General features: G+C 47.6%; 2 protein-coding genes across 51 annotated transcripts in view; one reads left to right on the top strand and one right to left on the bottom strand.

Annotated features, from left to right (window-relative positions):
- Positions 1–18,088, bottom strand: part of LOC144111913 (uncharacterized) — a 420,777-nt gene that overhangs the window by 363,549 nt on the left and 39,140 nt on the right. For 36 of the 50 annotated variants that reach the window (XM_077645003.1, XM_077644993.1, XM_077644982.1 and 33 more), the window contains 2 exons: positions 10,973–11,234; positions 5,739–5,963 (listed from right to left, as the gene is read on the bottom strand). In XM_077645003.1, coding sequence (XP_077501129.1) covers positions 5,739–5,963; positions 10,973–11,234 — 487 coding nt within the window. The remainder of the gene's footprint in view (positions 1–5,738; positions 5,964–10,972; positions 11,235–18,088) is intronic. The other 14 variants (XM_077644992.1, XM_077644991.1, XM_077644983.1 and 11 more) reach the window with 2 other exon arrangements.
- Positions 2,065–4,472, top strand: LOC144111918 (uncharacterized). The gene has a single exon (XM_077645004.1). It carries the CDS (start codon positions 2,205–2,207, stop codon positions 4,353–4,355), a length of 2,151 nt encoding a protein of 716 aa, XP_077501130.1. The 5' UTR covers positions 2,065–2,204; the 3' UTR covers positions 4,356–4,472.

An 18,088-nucleotide genomic window follows, 5' to 3' on the forward strand; every position in this document is an offset into this window, starting at 1 on the left:
GGTATGTGGGAAAGGCCACTTGGGGAATTTCTCATGAGGTGAATGCTATCGGACGCGTGATAAACGACAAAGAAGGAAGGAAATAGAACCTTTGTATTGTTTTCCTGGAATTTTTAACTCAATCATCGGCTAATTTGCCCAGATATTATGGTTTTGCCACAGTTTAATTTATGAAAGTCTGCGCAGTATACGATCGCTGGCGAGTATTCGGGAATTTTCGAATAATCGGAAATTCTCGAATATCAATTTCTGGAATACGAATACAAATTGAATATCAAACATATTCGATTCGTATTTGAAATTTTGAATATTCACACACCCCCTAAAAAAACATATTTGAAATCGGCATACTGAAATACGCAAACTGGGTAAGTTTCATGAATATTTAATTATGTATCAAGATACAGTGAAAGCTCGTTAATTCACAACTCATTAATTCGAAATTTTGGATAATTCGAAATAGTCATCGTGGTCCGGTCCGCAGTGCATAGAAGTCTATGCGCGTAACAGCTCGTTAATTCACTCAAAAATTGGCGCCGCCACCCATAATTCGAACTGCGCGCCGCCAAGCGCCGCTGTTGAAAACCATCGTTGGAAGCTTTCACGGCAGAACGATAGATGGCACAACCATCGGGACACCGCTAGGGTGCTGGAACAAGTACTAACCAGTCTTTCCTGCCGCAACTGCTTCGAGGAACGACGTTTTAGTGTTTTAGCCCTTGTTTTGCACGCCGCTTGCTGTGAGCTTGTGTACGCAAGATGTTGTCGGAAAGGCACAGAAGCCTCGGTGTTTCAAGAACATTAGGACACTGCCGACAGATTACGCCGCCAACAGCAAGGCGTGGATGACCGGCGAATTGTTTAAAAAATGGCTCCTGAAATTCGATCGGAGGATGGAGCTAGGGAAGCGTCAAGTTCTCCTCATTGTGGATAACTGCTCGGCACACAAAGTCGACGCCGAGCTGAAAGCCACAAGGCTAGTATTTTTGCCCACCAACACGACTGCGGCCTTGCAGCCAATGGATCAGGGGGTGATCAGAAACATTAAATGTTTCTATAGGCGCCACATGATCGAGCGCAAGATTTTGTGCACTGGAAACCAGAAGACCAGCACCATCACATTGCTCACAGCAATGCACATGTTGGTGCGTGCATGGGAGCAGGTCACGCCGTCCACAATTGCAAACTGCTTCCACCACTGTGGCTTTGCTGCCACAAGTATGGAAGAAAGTGACGACGATGGGAGTCCAGAGCCTCTGCCTGCGGCTGTGCGTGCTGTGCTGCAGGACGTTAGTTTTGATGATTACGTTGAAGTAGACAGCGATGCAGCAGTGTGCGGTGCCCGAAGTGATGAGGACATTGTCGCTGAAATTGTTGGAGAGCAATCTGTCCCAGAAGAGGCAGAAGACGAGGACGACGACGAGGAGCAAGAGCCCGTGCGTCCGTCCGCGGCAGAAGTTATGGGAGCGCTGAATGTCGCGCGCCTTTTCTTCAGCTTTGAAGAGGGGGAAGAAGACTCCCTACGTCGCATTCGCGCGCTAGAAGACCGAGTGACTATGGTAGCCCTCAGAGAGAAGAAGCAGAAGATGATAACAGATTGTTTTGCTAAATAAATGTTTTTCGTGCCCTCCGGGCATCAAACGCGTCCATTTTTGCTCACTTTCATTAGTTCGAATTTTGGTTAATTCGAACTGGCCTGGCGGCCCCGTGGAATTCGAATTAACGAGCTTTTACTGTATAAGAAAAATAGTTCTAAGAGGGGGTGCGCCCCGTTAAGGGGGGGACGCGGGGATCAGATCGCGAAAATCGCGGAAAAAATCGATTTTTGGAAAACGGCAGATTCGGATTCTGCATTACCTTTTCTATCACAGCTAAAAAAATTTCCGCCGAAAACAGTCTCTAAGCGTACCTAAAGAATATTTTTCTGACCGCGGGTCGCAAAAAACTGGCCAAAATCCGCGCAAAAACGGCCGATTTCAGAGCGCGATACCGCCGCACCTTCACCGCCGCCTACGGCAAGTTTGGTGTCACTGGAAAGCTTGCTTCACCGCGGTTCTTCTCCCAGTGGAACCACGTGTCTACGATAAAAAATAAATGCACAGACGTGAAAAATACGAGGGCACCCGCGAAGTCGCAGCTAGGCGCCGATTAGCCGCGCCAGTCACGTGGTGCTCAGCGCGCCCTGCGATTGGCTGCCGAAAGGCATGCTGCTTCTCCGGTTGTCTGCTGCGCGCGCGCTTCGCGAAAACGATAGTTTGCGATTCAACTCGTGCTGTCCGTTCTGCATTTTCGTCAACTCATCTGCTGCGTGTGGTTTCGTACGTGAGCCCGCGATGGAGCGTCGCACGGGCCAGAAGTACAGGACGAAGTATGCTTACGGGAAGCGTAAGCGCAAGCCTCCTATTCCAAAACAGAAGCGGCCAGCAGCAACTGAATCGCACGAACGGAGGTCCGCTCCGATATCCAGTCACGCCGATGTGTCGTCGGAAGCAAGCCTGCCCTTGGAATCAGCGACCAGCAGTGAATCTGGGGGCCTGGCGCCGTCCGCTAGCCATGACATCGCAGTGCAGTACCGACCCGGACACAGTTCCGTTTTTGCGGCGGCGAGTGACGATGCGGTGCCGGTTCAACGGGATGACGGTGAAGTTTTCCCTAAGCAGAAGCGCACCGTTCAGGTGCACCTGGAACCACGTTTTGTGACCTTGGAAGCAGCTGAGGAGCAAGCGTGCAGCGTCCGTGCTACACTTCGCGCGGTGTCGTCAACGGAGCGCAAGTTCGGGTTCGCGCGGCAGACAGAGGAAGAATCGGCCCCAGATGAAGATGAATTCACATTAATTCAAGCTAGTGTAATGAATTCGATAATAGGGTCTTTACTGTGCCCAAAGTGCTCTATGAAGAGGTTGTCAGTGAAGCACGAGACTAAACTGGGCCTAGCAGTAAAATTGGTGCTTTCCTGTGGTGCTTGCGGCCCTATTGCGTCACATTGGTCATCAAAAAGGAAGTCTGAAGGAAGGACTTTTGAGGTCAATATAAGAGCTATGCAAGCCATCAAGACCATTGGAAAAGGGCCCACTGCCCTGAACGACTTCTGGGCCACAATGAACGTCTCACATCGTGGGCTGCATCAAAAAACCTATCAGGGCCACCTAAAAAAATTGTTTAAACCTGGAGCAGAGGAAGCTGCACAAAACATTTTTGCAGATGCTGTACTTGCTGTAAAAGACGTCTACAGCAAGATGCAACCATCCAGCCCAAGTAACATAACAGTTGTGTATGATGGCACTTGGCTTACACGAGGCCACAGCTCTCACATTGGTGTAGGATGTATTATCGAATTTTATACCGGGCTTGTGCTGGATTGCACCGTACTGTCAAATTTCTGCCTAGGGTGCTGTCAGCAACCAGCGGAGAGTGACCCTAGCTATGGCACTTGGATTGAGCAGCATCAGTGCCAGAAAAACACAGATGTTGCCTCAGGTCAGATGGAGGTGGAAGCTGCACTAATACTTTTCAGGCGTTCTTTCAGCAGCTATGGCCTTCGCTACACGAATGTCATATGTGATGGTGACAGCCGAACATATCTTGCACTCTGCAAAGATGAGGTATACGGCTTCATACCCCTGACTAAGGAGGACTGCATAAACCATGTGCAGAAGAGGATGGGCACTGCACTCCGCACACTGGTTGCAAGAGCAAAGAAAGGGGAGCCATTGGGTGGGAAAGGTGGACTCACGCAGGACCTAATTAAAAAACTGACCAATTACTATGGTTTAGCCTTGCGCAGAAACACCGAAGTCAGTGACATGCAAAGGGCCGTGATGGCCACATTGTACCATGTGACATCTACAGATGACGAGCCTCATCATGAGCTGTGCCCACCTGGCCCTGACAGTTGGTGCAGACATAGGTCAGCACAGGCCAAAATGGAGCCACCACCACCTCATAAGTACAAGCTACCAAGACGTGTAGCAGAGGCATTGCTACCTGTCTACCAACGCCTGTCTGACCCGCAACTGCTGGAGTGTTGCAAGGGCAACAAGACGCAGAATGCTGCAGAAAGCTTACATTCTGTCATCTGGTCAATGATTTCAAAAGATCAGCATGCTTCATTGTTTGCAGTGGAGACTGCAGTCCATGAAGCAGTTGCACGCTACAACTTTGGTAACTTGCGTGCCTACACTGAAGTATGCAAGTCTGTGGGCATCAAACCCGGTAGCCTTGCCCTTGAGAGAGCTCAGGAGAAGGACAAACAAAGAAAAAGAAAAGCATGCAGTGCAGAAAAAACGAAAGAGCAAAGGCATAAGAAGACCCCTGCAAGCAAAGACACCAAGTATTACAGCCCTGGGGCATTCTGAAGAACATGTGGCGGCTGTGCAACTTTAGAGCCAGTTTTCTCAGAAGTGAGTTTTGAGCCGACTGTCCTGCTTGCAGAAAGCATAGAACAACTATGCCTTGTCGGATTTGCATGAGGTTTATTGAGTTGTATTTCTTAGTAAATTCTCTGTGCAGTGACATTCCTATATTTTTTAATAACTATCTCATTTTTTTACTGCTTAGCTAAATTAGCGCGTTGATAACGACCTCATTTTTCAGACATGGATATGTTGTCCTATGTAAAAAAAATTAAGTGATAAAATTATTTGGAGAATGTCACTGCATGAACTATTCATTTTGCTAAAATATAAAAGCAACTGTGGGCTTCTACCATGTTTTTTTGTCATGCCAGGCTTTCTGCAAGTTGAGTGCAAATAAAAATTTGTAATATCAAAACTACTCAAGATATATCAATGAAACTTTGTATTTAGTCATTCTGCACACTTTCCAATAACCATGCCAAATTGCTCTACTACAAAAAATAAGGAAATTGACTCCGATCCCCACCACCTTAAGTGGTTGGGCGTTGCTGTGCATGTTCATGTAATGTGTGTAAATGTAGAAATACCACCACACCAGGGACATGTATCTGCATATAATGTTGGGTGAATGCAGTGTGAGTGTTTGGATGCACCTTAGGTGGTAGGAGTCCGCCGGAAAAAGTTTCTTATGTGGCGGGGGGCAGAGACGCCTATTTAGGCGGAGGGTCTCAAGGGGGGTTGAACTCGGTCAACCTCCAACAATGGCCAATGCTGTGCCACTGAAAGTTTCTCAGCTTCCATTCCTCCCTCATTCTAGAGAATGCCAAAGGCATCTTCAACTTCTCTTTTGAGAACAGAAATGAGCTCTATTCAAACAGTCTTGTTTGCCCTCAAGCTCCCACCCACTAATCTAACATTGTGCCTGAGCTATATTAGAATAAATAGCCAACCGGTTTTTCTAACTTAATAGGGACTGCGAAAACATTCTAAAAATAAGATTTCACCGAAAAAATCCCTTTGCTTCAAGTTCTGAATAGCCGATATTGTGGAGGAATTAGGAGTCAGTAGTTCTGTACCCGTTCAAAAGCTTTGCGAGCATCGTCCACACAGAGGACGGGCGGCAGCCACTTTCCTGAGCTGATGAATGCATGGGTTGGGACAAAGTCCAGACCCGCCACTGAACTATGCTGCATCCACTCCGTAATGAGAAGTCGAACATGGCGACAAAGATAAAAAATACCTGCACAAAAAAATTGCACCTGACACCCCTGCAGTTTGCTTGTGAAAATGCCCTTTGGCAGCAATACCTCTCTAGCCCACAAAAGCAGTTGACATGTATACATACAACTGCACTAGCAGGGGACCTCAGGTAAGCACACTCACCATCACTACTAGCTGCAGGCGCCACCTGGGAAATGGCATCTTGTGCAATTCCAGTGGCTGCTGTCTGCTGCTGGTGAGACGGAGGACCTGGCTCTTCCGCATGCTGGTCGTGAGTGGTAGGTCCTCCTTCGCGACTCTCCGCCTGTCCATCGTCAGCCCCACCATCTTGAAAAAACATGGACACCATGCCATTGTCTCCCAAGGTGGCTTCAAGATGCTGAGTGCCTGTGCAAAAGTCAAGAGTCAGAATGAATTAAGAGAGAAAACTTGTGCCCTGCCTTCACAAGCCAAGCTGTCTTGAAACCAAAACGTAAACATTATCCAGAACGTAAACATTATCTTAATTCATAAGAAGGGAGACGCCAAGGACTTGAAAAATTACAGGCCAATCAGCTTACTGTCCATTGCCTACAAGGTATTTACTAAGGTACTAAGGTAAGAGAAAAGTATACAACACCTGTACCTTACCGGTGCTCACCTATAGACAGAAACATAGAGGCTAACGAAAAGGGTTCAGTTTAAAGGGGCTCTGAATGTTGCTCTAATAACGTTGCGGTATGCCTGGGATGTTAAAGCATACTGCTTCACGAATATTGTACAGTCAAAACTCGATTTAACGAAACCCGATTTAACGAAAATCTCGATTTAACGAAAGTATCCCAATTCCCCCTCAGACGCCCATAGGGTTCAATGCTTTGACTAACCCGAAATAACGAAACCAATTCCGTGATCTGTCCCGATTTAACGAACATTTTTTCGAGAAATAAAGGTGAAAAAGTGTTAATTTTTGGTCTATTTTGTAGACAGCACCCCAAAATTTATTGATTGCGAGCCGGCGGTAACAGCGCGGAGCATCTTCATCCCGTCGCTTTTTTCAAACTGCGCGGCGCAAAACGAGTTTTAATTTTGAGTCGAGCTCACGAGATGGCGCCAGCAGTAAAAAAGTTTCGTGCCACATTTCATAGATGGCGCTGTTGCAGTTCGAGTGTTTTTTTGTGTGTGTGTGTTTGTGTGTTGTGCTCTGTGTTCGCTCTTGTGCGGATTTCCCCGTGCCTTTGAACGCACGTCTTTGTCAAGCTCAGCTTGTTAGGCCTCCATCAGTCTAGCCTTGCTATCGTGAACGCGGACGTGGTGTGTGCGAGCAAGCGCGCCGCTAACCCTCCTGACTAGCAGATGGAGCCCTGCAAGAAACGAAAAAGGCTTACCCTGGACGAGAAAGCAGACATAATTCGTGCTGTGACAAGTGGACAGAAGAAATGTGATGTGGCTGCATCACATGGCATTCCAGTGAGTACTCTCTCCCCAATATTGAAAGGGAAAGATGACATCCTCCGCCCCACTTCATCGGGGAATCTCTCGCGCAAAAAAACGCTGAAGACCACTCCTCAAAGCAAAATGGAAGAGGCCCTCTTCGTCTGGTTTATGGATTTGTGGGCAAAGACTAGTATTCCCGTGAGCGGAGACCTGCTCCAACAAAAAGCTCGCTCTTTCGCGTGCTTGCTGGGCGACAACGAGTTCAAGGCAAGTCCCGGCTGGCTGCCGCGCTTCAAAGAACGACACGGCATCGTCGGGAAAGTGCTTAGCAGTGAAGCGAGCAGCGTAAGCATGGCTGTAGTCGGCGACTGGCAGTCTGAAAACGTGTCCGACATTCTGGGAAAATATGCCCCCAGCAACGTCTACAACGCCGACGAGAGCGGTCTATTCTACCAAATGCTGCCTAAAAAAACACTCGCCCTGAAGGGGCAGGCGTGCCACGGCGGCAAACACAGCAAACAAAGGCTGACTCTTTTGCTGTGCGTCAACATGGACGGCACCGACAAACGAGAACCGCTTGTCATCGGAAAGAGTGCGAGGCCGCGCTGTTTTAAAGGCACCAAAAAGCTTCCTGTGAAGTACGTTGCCAATTCAAAGGCGTGGATGTCGCGTGCCATTTTCGCTACATGGCTGAAGGAATTTGACAGCGACATGTGTCGCCAGAAAAGGAAAGTGTGCCTGTTGCTGGATAACTGCACGGCCCACTACGTTGCAGAGGTCGAGCCGACCAGCGTGGAGCTCCGCTACTTCCCCCCAAACGCAACGTCCGTGGTTCAGCCCTTGGATCAAGGGATAATTAATAGCGTGAAGTGCGCATACAAGCGTCGAGTCGTCGACAGAGTTCTCCTCAACCTGGAGCTGAAGCGCGAGACGAAAATAGATATTTTTATGGCGGTTGAGATGGTGGCGGCGGCTTGGAGAGCATTGAGGCCGTCGATAATTGTCAACTGCGTCAGGACTGCCGGTTTCGGTACACTAGGCCCTGAAACTGCCGAAGCTGGTCCGGACTGCGCGAGCGCCGTGCACGAGGATGAAGATGCCTGGGAACACCTTCGCTCAGTGGATGAAGTGCCCACAGGCATAAGTTTCTCAGACTACAAGAACGCCGACGCAAACGCAGTCACAATGGAAGTTTTGACTGATGCCGATATGTTGCGGCTTGTAGGAAGCGTGGAGGGAGTGACGGCTGAAGACGCTGCCGACGACCCTGCAGGTGCCGAAGCTCCCATGCCGACACCAGGTCAGGTGATGGATGCTCTCGATCTGCTGCGACATTTTGCCGGCGCACACGAGGGGACGGAAGACGCGCTGGACGCACTTCAGACCTACGAGAAATCGGTGTGGCCGTTGCTCACAAAGCGCACGCAGGCAAAGATCACCGACTTCTTTGGCGGAAAATAAATTTGTAGTCCCCTCGGGCCTTTCTTGTCGAGTAAGAATTTTTGTTGTTTCTTTTCATACGCGCTAGCGGCGCCGGTCGTGGTGTTGGCGCTACCCACTCGAAAGTAGCGCGGGGGGTCATGACGATGACCATATGGACCCCCAAAGATTGCGCTAGTTGTATGATTACCAACTTTGGCGCCAATTTGTCATTAGCTGTGTGGCTTGCCGTCCCGTCGGCGGTATTTAGGGAAGATTGTTGCGCCGCTAGCCGAACCGTCCTTTGGGTCGGTGCTACCGGCGTGAATTCGTCACGCGCGAGTGCGACGAAAAGTGAAAATGGTACGTGCTAACCGATACGACCGCGATAAGCTGGTACGGTTTATGCGGATGTAAAATGCATTATGTTCAATGGGTGCTCAGTCGGGGACTTGACTTTACTACTTTTAAAACGAAAGTACTGTTTAAGCGGGTACGTTTTAACGAGGTTTTACTGTAATCGAATGTACTGAATTATGTGCCCAAGAAATGCCTCATTCAATTTAACGAAGTTCTCGATTTAACGAAATAATTCACGGCTCCCCTCAACTTCGTTAAATCGAGTTTTAACTGTACAACAAGAATTTTTTTTAATGCGCTTTGTAGATGCTGAGTAATTTTTAAAATTTGAATTTCAGCGTGTTCACGCCTTTCCCTCATCACTTTTTATGCACAGAAAGGACGGCGCTCCTCTGCCAGCCCGACCTCTGGGGGCAGAGCTTCCTGACCCGCCGGAGCTACGCAACTTATTGGGTGCGGCAACCGTAGCTGCCTGATGTCTGAAAGAATCGGACCAATAGCCATCTGTCAACTTGTATACACAAGTGCGAACAACGGAGGAAGGTGCAAGCATGAAAAAGTCGCTGCCAAGGGCTTGCCAAATTTCGCGAGATTGTGGGCTCTTTGCTGTGTGCAGAGGTGTAGTATTACTTGGCTCAGGTGTTCATGACAACACAATGCCGTGATTGAGCGTGTTGATGTGCTCTCCTTGGAAGTTGTTTCAGAGCCCCTTTAAGTTAAGGACAATGCAGCAAGAAATGGAAAGAAAAATGATACTGTAACATTAAGAGGCCGGAAGCAGACAAAGTGGGCGAGGGAACAAACAGGGTTAGTGACATCCTAATCGAAATCAAGAGTAAGAAATGGGCTTGAGCAGGGCATGTAAAGCAAAGGCAAGATAACCGCTGGTCCCTAAGTGTAATGGAGTAGATTCCAAGAGAAGACAAGCAGGGGGCGGATGACATTAAAAAGTTTGCGTGCATACATTGGGCACAGCTGGCAAATGACACGGTTAGTTGGAGAGACATGGAAGAGGCCTTTGCCCTGCAGCACGGAGCAAGACTATATAGGAGGTGAAACTCCTGTCAGTGCGAGCGAGCGCAGGCGACCAGATAAAGTCACAATTGTATGCGCCGACGGGGCCGTATGCAGTGGCGGCGCCATGCGGCGCGTCGTAGAAACCGCAGCAGGAAAAAAAAAAATGCAGCGTCCGGGCAGGCGGCTCCGGCGCGCTCTCCGGCGGCGCGCGCTCAAAGCAGACGACAAGCAGACGACAGGGGCGTTTGCTTCAGCGGGCACGCCGTGATGTATTGCTGCGCCCTTAAGTCAAACAGCAACAGTTCTTGTCGGTGACTGTTCGAGGGCCGTAATACTAACAGCGCTGCTAGGCGCAGTGCGGCCTCCTTCAGAATTTGCTAGACTAAGATGGTGCCCTGTTCGAAATTGCAAAAACGGTTACAAGTGTTGCAGGGAGAAGGTGAGCAAGGTGAGAAGTTGTAGCCATTTGTTTCCTTCTCAGCTGACGTGTAATCATAAACGCTGTGCCGTATGACGCCCGCGTTCTCCTCCAGCAGATGAAACTTAGCCTGGTCACATACTCGACGAACGTGAAGACATGTTTGCCTTCGACGAATGCCAGAAGCACTTATACCCATCCAATCAAAGTCATCGCGCGGGTGTCAAACAAAAACCCTGCGTGCAACCAGAAGCTACAGATCATCTTGTAGCGGTCATGGAAAAGAACACATTTTGTTTTTTACTGTGCTCAAATGGTTGAAGCGTAGCACCACTTGCTCTTCGGGCTAGCAGTGGTAAATACGTGCGCGAGAGTGCCCTGAATAGAAGTCAGGCACGCGCGGCCAAACGGGAGCAACACGGTCGACCGGTTGCCTTGGCAACCGAAACGGCGGTAGTTTCTTTCCAGGCCGCCAGCATGCTAGTGGCGCGCGGGCTTGCGACCTTTTCTGGTCGCCACAAACAGCAGAGTTTCCACTCCTAAATAGTCTTCCTCCGTGCCCTGCAGTGGGTGTAGTCAGGCTCATGATGATGATGGCGTGAATTATTTTGCTTTGCAAGCAAAAAATACGCGACATTTGCATGCTGGCATTCACTTGACTTCTCAAAAGCACACTTGACCTTTTAAAAAAATATAAAGCTTCATGCCAAGCTACTTTTTATTCCAGACGACGGTCCAAAACCAAGCCAGACACAAGCCTACCAACCTTCAGAGCCACCCTGGCCATCCACAGCAGCCGGCCCAGAAGAGTAGGCCACCAAATGCATGTCACCTGCCACATTCTCCCCAGACGAGGCAGCCAGCTGGTCTTGGCCTGGCTGCTGCTGCTGCTGTTGCAGAGACCCATCGAGTGGAGCATATCCCGCCAAGGAGGTGCTTTCATAAGGTCCAGCTGCAGCCGGGTCCAGCTGTGAGCCATAGCCCTGCCACTGGCCAACCGCAGATGACGCATCAGCTGGTTGCCACTGCTGTCAGAAAGAGGGCGGAGTTGCACATTTCCTTTCCTTCCATGCAAACACTTTAGAAGCAACCAACTCCACTTTTACTTCTCATTATCAGCTTCGTTTGCACACCTTCAAGCTCTGAAATGACAAGCCAACCAGCCCTTCATACATTTCTGCAATACTGCCAATTTTTCAGTGGGCAACATAGATGGTTCAAAGAATCTTCCAAAAGCTAGAATCAGGCTGCAAAAATTTGAGGCACAGCTCATCTTTAATGGCATGAAAATCATAGCTAAGTGTTTGACGTGAAAGTTATGATGCAACTCCTGACACACATTTAACATGCAGGAACTTTCCCCACTCCGTCCCCTTGGGTTTGCTTCCCTGCGATGCATTCTCTCTAGTTGCCAATGCATCTTCTCTAGTTACTATTATAAGTCAAACTGTTTTCCAAAATTTGAAAATCCAAAGTAGGGGGGGGGGGGGTCGACTTAAGTGGGGCGATTCAGAAAGAAATGCCTCCAAGGTGATACCTTTATTTGCGTTTCACAGACAGCACCGATACAGGTATCAGTGGAAAGCTTACAATGTCAGCTACAAATGGTGGCACAATATTTCAACACTAGGGGCAACATACTTGCACCAAAGCAAAACAGGATTTTTCATGCCGTCGAAGAATTATGGTGACTGCCGACGACACCATTGGCGAACTGCTGCTTCCACCTCAGCATCACAACTGTAGCGTTGGCCCTTAATGTGATCATTAAGTTTGGGGAAGAGCCAAAAGTCGCAGGGTGCAATATCCGGATTATAGGCAGGATGGCGCAGAATGTCCGCGAACCTCAGGCGTTGCAGTGCTTCCAGAGTTTTGTGGCTTGTGTGTGGACGAGCATGGTCATGGTGCGGAATTGCCTGCTTGCGCGCATCTTTGCGAGTGCATTGCAATCTGGCCCGCAGTCCTATTCATTAGTTCGAATTTTGGTTAATTCGAACTGGCCTGGTGGCCCCGTGGAATTCGAATTAACGAGCTTTTACTGTATGCAGAAAAAGTGCCTTCGAATATTGAATATTCGCTTAGTGAGAAAAAAAAATGGAAAAAAAGCAAACGTTGTTGTTCTTGTTCATTTCAGAATTGCACTTGGCATTTGCAAACAAAATTAAACTAGAATTGCACAGACTTACTAAGCATGTGACCTCGCCCTGCCTAAATTACAGTCGCACTCAAGAAATGAACCAAGTTGATGCAGGACTGCTGCAGAACAACTGAATAAATGATGTGCACAACAACTCTGCACATCTGGCAGCAGGGTTAAACAGATCTGGCAAAAATTTGTTGAACCCTACATGACTTAAAAGGGCACTTTTCGGTGATAAAACTAATGCAAATTGTCGTGCAGAAAGATCAGCTGCTCAACATGTTCGGCAAGTAATACCACATTTACACGGGCGGCCTTAACCACAGTTAAGGTAACTACGGTTCCCCGTAACTATAGTTAGCCGCGCTCACACGGCAGACGAAACTGCAGTTACGCCACCTAACCACAGTTACCCAAACCGAGCTTGCTGACCACCGTTTGCTACCATAACCAACAAGATGGCAGCGCCCGTGGCAGCAGCAACATCGAACGACTCGTCCTCCCAGAGTTGTGTCATCTGGCTTGATTCAACAACCGCGACCCTGATACGGCCCTGATACACATGTGACACGGATCTGACATGGTAACACGCGCAACGCTCGGATATATGCTGTGATTGTAGCAGAACTGAATGCCGGGCGGCCGCCGGGACAAGGCCCATGCACCAGCAAACAAGTGAAGCTGGAAATGGAAAACCTCAACAAGAAATACGGTAAGTGCGACCTTTACCGAACGATGCTCATGCAATTGGGTTCTTGGCGCTGTTTTCATAGTGCAGCTGAACTGCTGAAGTCAGCCTCGCATGTGCGACCGTAGCATGTGTTGTCGCTGGAGCAACGCGTCAATTCTCTTCGCCATCGTGGCACAGTTCTGGAGTGTCGAAGATGATCTTGAGAATACATTGTTGAGGTAGTAAGGACTCGAGAGTAATGTCCTCAGGCAGGAGCAGCATACGCAGTGCTTAGAATCTCCGCTCGTGCACGCGTGCACGGCGCTGCATGCAAACTTCGTCTTCCTCGATACACACGTGTTGTTCGTCGTTTTTATTTGCAAATTGCGAGCTGCAGCGCTGACAGCATTGCTGTACGCGTCGCTATTTCTGGCCGCCTGCTAGAGCAATAATGTAGTTAATTGAATTTCTGGATTTATTTCATATTTCTTTACCAGGCTTCATTCACTGTGTACTACCAGCATTTGTGAAGTAGTATACACAGTGCAACCTGGGAAAGATATATGAAAGAAATAAATCTAGAAATTAACCAAGTAAGATATTGCTAGAATGACAATAGTTGAACCATAATGCACAGTCGTGGCTTCAATTGCAAAGCAGCAACTAGCAGGATGTAGTTTAGCCACATTGCAAATATAAATTGCATGCAGTAATTTCAGCAGTACCTGTGCATATGCATTAGACACTTATCTATGAAATTTTATTCTTGCATTGAGAATGTGTACAGTGAAGCTAAACCCACTGAGAGAAATGCTGTGATCACAACCTTGAAATGTTTTTTTAGCAACACATTTAATAGCTCACATCATTTCTATTTGTCCAGGCAGCTGAGACGGACAGGCATTTCAACTGGGTTGCCTCGTGTCCCATGGATCTTCTACTGGCAGCTCCAGTTTCCTCAGCTGCCTTCCCATCAACGATGATGGGCGAGTCGAGGAAAGTTTAGAGGTAATTTGTGATTTATATACCATTGCGTGCAATCTGTCATTCAGACCACTTCAGAATTCTATTGCTGCTCATTTCTCAGTGCGGAACTTATACTCATTATAAGATGCTGGCCAACAATAGATAATGAAGAAAAGACTCGAGCACTTGTGTAAACCACTCCCACAAACATGGGCACTAGCCTTCACGTCTACATTTTTGCCTTGTGCTGTTGTTCTTTGTCATGAAACGTGAACCAACTAGCCAAGCAACTCCCACTGCTCGTCCATAAATCCTTGTTTTTTTCTAGCAATTCTACATATCGGTAGTTAACTGGTTGTCTCCCCATATACTTAATGTTACCATGCCAGAGAAAAGACCGCTTTGTTGTACAGGGAGTTCAATGTGCATTGCTGGTTTAGGTTACGTCCTTTTTATTTCGGGTGGGAATCATGTCAAAAGGCACACACTGCGGATGGATACGACTTACGGGGGGACGCGGGTCTTGAAATCGCGAAAAATGGTCAAAAATGGCAATTTTCAAAAATTGCGATTTTGAAGTCTTTAATGTCCCAACTATGCCTCTACAAAATATTTTAGCTGAATTCCAACTCAAAGTATGAAAAAAAACGGCAATTTAGAAACGTCGGTGAGCTGAAATTGAACGCCAAGCGCGAAGGTTTGCCCCATTTTCAAGCTGCCGTAGCTCCGCGCGACGCGAACCGATCGGCGCCATCTTGGTCTCGTTTGAAAGCTGGTTTCCCGCTCTCCAATTTGGCGCCTTTCGGCAAGCTGTAGACCCTCGCACAGCGGAGCTATCAGCACCCGTTCGCAAGGGGGAAAGCGTCGCGAGACAGCCGCCGATTGGGTAAAACGGGCGCCTCCTCGAGGCGCAGCCCTCTGATTGGCCGTGACGCATGCTTTGCCCCCCGCGGCCGCGTTGTACGGCTCCTTCCCGTCGTCTGCTTTCGCCTGCACGCCCGTCATTTTTCGCGCTCCTCTTTGTTTCCTAGTATTTTTCGTTCTGCCGTTTTCCTTATCGTTATTGTAGATATTTTGGCTATTGAATCGCTTCTTTTAGCCTCGAATTTCGTGCTTTTGCGTGTATTTGCCTGCCTGGTGTCTTTGTTCCGTGTGTCACGATGGCCCGAGACGCGCGCTTGAAATTAAGCACGCGAAAAGCAGTCGGCAAAAAGAGACGCGCATGGAATAAGTAGAGCGCTGCATCGTCGAGAACTGCAGCTTCGGTGATGCCGCAAGCTACTGTACCCTCGGTGGATGCGGCTGGACTGAGCTCGCCAACAACAGCTTCGCCGGTGGACGCGGCTGAACAAACCCTGTTGACGCCAGCATCGCCGGTGGACGCGGCTGGCCAATGCCGATCGGCGTCAACTTCGGTGTTACCGCAAGTATCTGCAGTGCCGGTGGATGTGCCTGGACTAAGCCCGTGGAAAATATCGACTTTTGATACGCTGCAAGCCGCTTCGAATTCCGTGTCGTCGGAAGCGGCCGAGCCGCTGACCTAAGCCTAACATCGACTTCGGCGTTCGCGCACGCCGCTTCCTGCAGACGGACGCGGCTGAACCGAGCTCGCGTGCTCAACGCTTCGACAAGCACGCGCAGCGTGGACCTTGGCAGCGCGCCAAGCCGCTGCCGCCGCTGATAACATCATTTGTTTTTTTATATATATTTTGAGGAGAGCTCCTGAAGGGGGGGGGGGGCGCTCGGCGAACTTGGCAGAGCGCCAAGACGTTGTGCGCTCTAAGCTGAAGCTTGAACATTCGCATTAGACACTGCTCACTGTCCTGTTTTTAACCTCGCAAGAAGCAGTTTCTCGCTTCAACCAAGGAATGGCAACAACCAGCAGAGCTGTTGCAGCACAGCTTGGTTACACGCCTGGGAGCTGCCTCATTGGTAGGAGCCTTGAAAAAGATAAACAGAGGCTGTGCAGGTCTGATAAGGGTCACACCAATGCTGAAAAGGTGAAGAAGAGGATGGCCAAGAAGCACAAGCCTGACAGCACCCAGGACTACTGCCCAGGACTTCTGTGAATGTGTGGCAGATTCAAAGAAAATAGCAAGTGAATTTCTGAGCTTTTTTTTTTTTGTCAAGTGCCAATGCAATACAGAGGTTTTCATAATCTTTACATGAACAGATTTCTGTAAATTTGGTGTTATTGTGTTCAGCAATGACTGGGCGGCATGCTAAAGCATTAAATTTTTCCATATGATCAGTAAACAAAAATGGCAGAGTAAGCAAAACTTTGAATGCAATTTTCTCAGCTTTGCTTTTTCGATCAAATGCCTTTGCCTTACGGAACTTTTCATAATGTTTGCATCGACTGATTTTATTGAAGTAGGTATCATTTTTTTCAGCAACACCTCAGCTACATCCTAAAGCTTTCCAATTTTCATTAAACCCAATAGACTAGCAATTAGGTCAGATGTAAGCTAATTACTCCCACATTGTTTTTTTTTCCTACTTTGTTATTCATTCATGACCTATGTGATGACTTTTTAAAAATTTCTTTAGCTTTAGGATGTGCAATGGGCCCTTAAGAATGACAGCATTACTTTAAAACTAGTTATTTTAATTAAGAAACCACCATAATGGCCCGTAAGAAAAGACCTACGTGGCATAAATTATTTTGCCATATCTTCATTTCTAGATGAGATATATAAAATCTGGATATATATTTGGGATTAGCATTCAAAGATATATCTGCATGCCAATTATCAGGAAGATATGTTAAGAAATAAAAAAAAGTTTTCAAGACCCTCATCCCCCCTTCGTACCCTTATGTTGGAGCTCAAATAATTCCTTATTTTGTTGCGTTAAACGTTCCCCCTCCCGCCTTTTAAGTCTCTAGTAAGATGAAGTTATGGCACGCACCAGAATTTCGGTGCCTTTATTTGTGTGATTTATTAATATTGCTAGTGCTGTATGACAATTCATGATACTCATCTTCGTCCATTGATTCTATCAGCAAGTGGGCTTGAATACCATGGAGTAATACAGCAACCTGTGGATCATAAGCTGTTATTGCGAACTGTTGTTTCTCTACAGGGACACTGAAGGGAAGTATCAAAGAGATAATAAATTTCTATGATATCTGTAATGTCCAAGTAATTCAATAAAACAAAGTGGTGGGCTAGTTGGTGATTCATACTTGGAATGAACGACAGTGTAAAAAAGGACAACCACAGAAGAGAAACGTTCTTTGTGTCGTGTCCTCTTCTGTGGTTGTCCTTTTTTGCGCTGTCTTCGTTCGAAGTATGTAAGTAATATCTGTATTGTATTGCATTTTTGTCTATGAGCTCTTTGTGCATGCTTTCTGTATTTATTGATATTTCACATAAAATACACTCAATTGCATGTTCAGTGCTGTCTATTCCTTCTTTCTGTATCATCCCATTTTTCGTGCTGCTTTTAAGCCTTGAATGATAAACCAACTGACCCAGAAATCCTTCCTTTGGAACCATTGGACAGATTGGTGGGGGGGGGGGATGTAGAGTAAGCTACTCCCACAACCATGGGCATTATGGCAATCGGGAGCGGAAATGCCACTTGCGTCTTCAAATCGCAGCGCCTAGATGTGCCAGAGTTCGCACCTCACTTTCCATGTACTTCTGTTCAACTCAACCTCATCAGCTCGGTTTACCCTCGGTCAACCATGCCCCACATGCTTGCAAATGTTTAACATACATATTGCTTGTTATTGACATTGATCAGTTTGGTATACTGTCTTGTTAAGCTGTTCATTCATTTATTTATTTGTACATACTGCGAGCCATAACTTTGGCCCAAGCAGGAGTGGCACACAATTATAAAAGCCATAAAACCATTAGCCGCAACAGCCACAAGTCATTTAAAGGACATAAAATCCAACACTCATCACAACACCAACACTAGGAGCCGTACAAAAATTCTCCAACTCCTTCACAAAATATTTCGAGTCACATAAACCTAAAGGAAGGCAATTGCACTCCACAACAGTATTCAGGAAAAAACTGAACTGAACCCATTGGTTCATGTGAAAGTTGGGGCTAGGGAATGCTGATGTACATGTCTGGATCTTCATATATCTA

Source organism: Amblyomma americanum, unplaced genomic scaffold, assembly GCF_052857255.1.
Source record: "Amblyomma americanum isolate KBUSLIRL-KWMA unplaced genomic scaffold, ASM5285725v1 scaffold_13, whole genome shotgun sequence".
Classification (NCBI taxonomy): domain Eukaryota; kingdom Metazoa; phylum Arthropoda; class Arachnida; order Ixodida; family Ixodidae; genus Amblyomma; species Amblyomma americanum.

Coding starts and splice junctions, on each gene's coding strand:
- LOC144111918 (XM_077645004.1), top strand. CDS start 2,205: ATGCTGCTTCTCCGGTTGTCTGCTGCGCGCGCGCTTCGCGAAAACGAT.